Source organism: Musca domestica, unplaced genomic scaffold, assembly GCF_030504385.1.
Source record: "Musca domestica strain aabys unplaced genomic scaffold, Musca_domestica.polishedcontigs.V.1.1 2, whole genome shotgun sequence".
NCBI classification, from domain to species: domain Eukaryota; kingdom Metazoa; phylum Arthropoda; class Insecta; order Diptera; family Muscidae; genus Musca; species Musca domestica.
In genome coordinates this window covers 45314180-45316818 of record NW_026712249.1, presented here as the reverse complement: position 1 = coordinate 45316818, position 2639 = coordinate 45314180, and the positions used below count along the sequence as shown (strand labels likewise).

The window sequence follows — 2639 nt, the reverse complement described above, 5'->3', positions numbered from 1 at the left end:
ATTGTTACATTCGAAAATGTTGCAATTGTCATAAGAAGCGAAACTAATCCAAATCAATTATTGCCGACGGAATCTAGATGATAATATGAAAACAACTGGATGAATCAGAAGTAGGGCAGTTGCCCAAAGTTCTTAACTTGATCGCCCCAGGTCTGGTTCTGCTTTCAAAAATATCAGGCTAAGATGCCAGAAAGGGTTACACATACATAACGACACCACTTTGACGTCGATAGTGAAGAAGCTAGAATGTCTGAACCATTTTGCCAAACTTAAGTTAATACTGGTTTTTACTGCATTTATTCCCAAATGGTATTTATGCAAATAAGAAAGAATGAACATTAAAGTAGGAAATACCTATATTTGAGGCATGTTTCGATTTTAGGTCTTGTGAATACATGTTATTATGGGACTAGACTATATTTTTCATTTACAGAACACAAAGATGTATAATTTGCATTCGTACCCGTTGAACACTTGCTACCACTTCTTCCCGTTTCGTAGACAGGTTTATTAAATATATTAGTATAAGCATAATTACAGGCCAATAATTGGGTGTTTCTACCATTTTGCAAGGTTTGATGTACAATAGCACAACCGACATGTGTAGATTTTTCCTGAATAATGGCAGTGAAGTGGCCAATTTGTTTGCTAGAAAGAACAAGACAACTGTTGTGAAATATGTCGAATGAATATAGTCACAATAAATACCCATTATCCGGAGTTCTAAAACTTTGAATGGCATCGAGCGTAGCATCTTTGTACTCGTCAAACCATGTCTGTATTTGATATTTTAAAGCCTTGTTTACATCTATGGCAACACTTGAACGAATTTCGGCAAGATTTTGTCCCGCATATTTAAATGCATCTGTATTGCGACACTCATCGTGCACCATTGCACATTGGCGGACATTGAGTTCGGCTAATTTTGCCAATTCTGCATGCCAACGCATAGTGGCCATACGTGCAGCTGGCTTAAAGGGTGAAAATCCTTTGGCTATTTGATTACGCAGCTGATTGTGTCGATGAACAATGAAATTTCGTAGAGCCGGAGTCATTGTAACTACTTTTGGATTTTGACATTGCGGACTGAAGGCCTGAAAATTGAATGTTCGTTAGAAAAAAAATATAAATAAATCTGCAATCTTACCCCATTATTATTGCAGGCAATATGTTTCTTATCTTTACACAAAGTCTTACTGCAATAGTTTGTTGACTTGGCTATATTTAAAATACTCAAAACTAATATAAATATTGTAAATAAGTTGAAGTTCGAGTACATCGTTGTATTTCTAGTTGAAGTTCGTCAACTGTTGAAGCAATTAATATTTCCTACTCACGCCAAAGTAAATATAATGAATATCGCGGTAATAACACCTGTATTTATAATGGATTTTTCTTTTGTAATATCCAGAGCATTGTAATGAAATAGGGTTATCACATAAGTATGTACGTATTACTTCACTCGCCCACAACGAAGAGAAATTGGGGTGGTGTGTATAATTATACCATCATCCTTATGGCTACTTCTAAAAGGTGTCCCACCGAAATAACTCTTTTAGAACCTAAATTTCCTTGAATGACATTTGGAATGGACTTAGACATGTATGTCTGATGGCTGGTTGGTGCTCAAGATAGCTCTTGAAGGGAGTATCCGATTTGGCCCAAACTTGGTACATTATAATATTATTGTCAAACCTAGATGGCATTCGAAGATGCACAGGAAGAGAAAGCCTAATCCGATTTTGATCCAACTTTGCAAATCTTAATATTTGTATCAGTGCTAGGTTAAGTGCGAAAATGGAGAAAGGTTCGAAATTTTGAATAACTATAACTCTTATAATATGTGATGTAAGAATCCGATTTTCTTCAAATTACACTCATCACAATATTTTTATTAACACAAGGTCTGGTGTGAAGATGGAATATATCAGTCCACTCCTTCTGGTACCTCCCCCACAAAGGGTCAAAGTTTTGAATAACCAAAACGATCATAAAATTCGAAATAATCACATTTCACACATGCCATTATTTCTACTTACTGCTGTGAAGATGGGATATATCGGTCCACTCCTTCTAGTTAATTTTTTGAATAATCAAAACGATCACAAAATCCGAAATAAGCACCCGGCTATCTTCATATTTCACACATCCTATTACTTCTACTAACACAAGGTCTCCTGTGAAGATGGGAGTATCAGTCCACTCGTTCTGCTACCTCCCCACAACGGATCAAAATTTTGAATTACCATGATGCTCATAATAGGCGAAGTTAACAAAGGCGAAGTTAACAACACAAGATCTAGTGTGGTGATGGGTCCACTCCTTCGAATACCCCTCCCACAAAGCGTCAACATTTCAAATATTAATAACCCTCACAAAATTCCAAATGAGTATATGATTATTCTCAAACTCTCAATATTTTTACCAGCGCAAGATCTCATGTGAATATGAAATATGACATTTTGTAGATTCGTACCAAAAAGATACGAAAAGTATTAAAAATTGAATACTTTGTATTGGACGAACAGAATAAGCTAGAATTCTGAAATTCGGAATGAGAGTCACTGATGGAGATGTACCAAAGGGTTTTTGAAAAATCGAGCTCTAAGTTTACGAATGGTTTGAAAATTGTACTAAAG

General features: G+C 35.7%; 1 protein-coding gene across 1 annotated transcript; it reads right to left on the bottom strand.

Annotated features, from left to right (window-relative positions):
- Positions 1 to 338: 338 nt before the first annotated feature.
- On the bottom strand, positions 339 to 1334 carry LOC101898594 (antigen 5 like allergen Cul n 1-like). Its single transcript, XM_005179087.3, has 3 exons — positions 1148 to 1334; positions 709 to 1094; positions 339 to 648 (listed from the first exon to the last, which is right to left on the bottom strand). The coding sequence occupies exons 1-3, from the start codon at positions 1277 to 1279 to the stop codon at positions 402 to 404; spliced, it is 765 nt and encodes a 254-aa protein (XP_005179144.1). The 5' UTR covers positions 1280 to 1334; the 3' UTR covers positions 339 to 401.
- Between the last annotated feature and the right edge of the window lie 1305 nt (positions 1335 to 2639).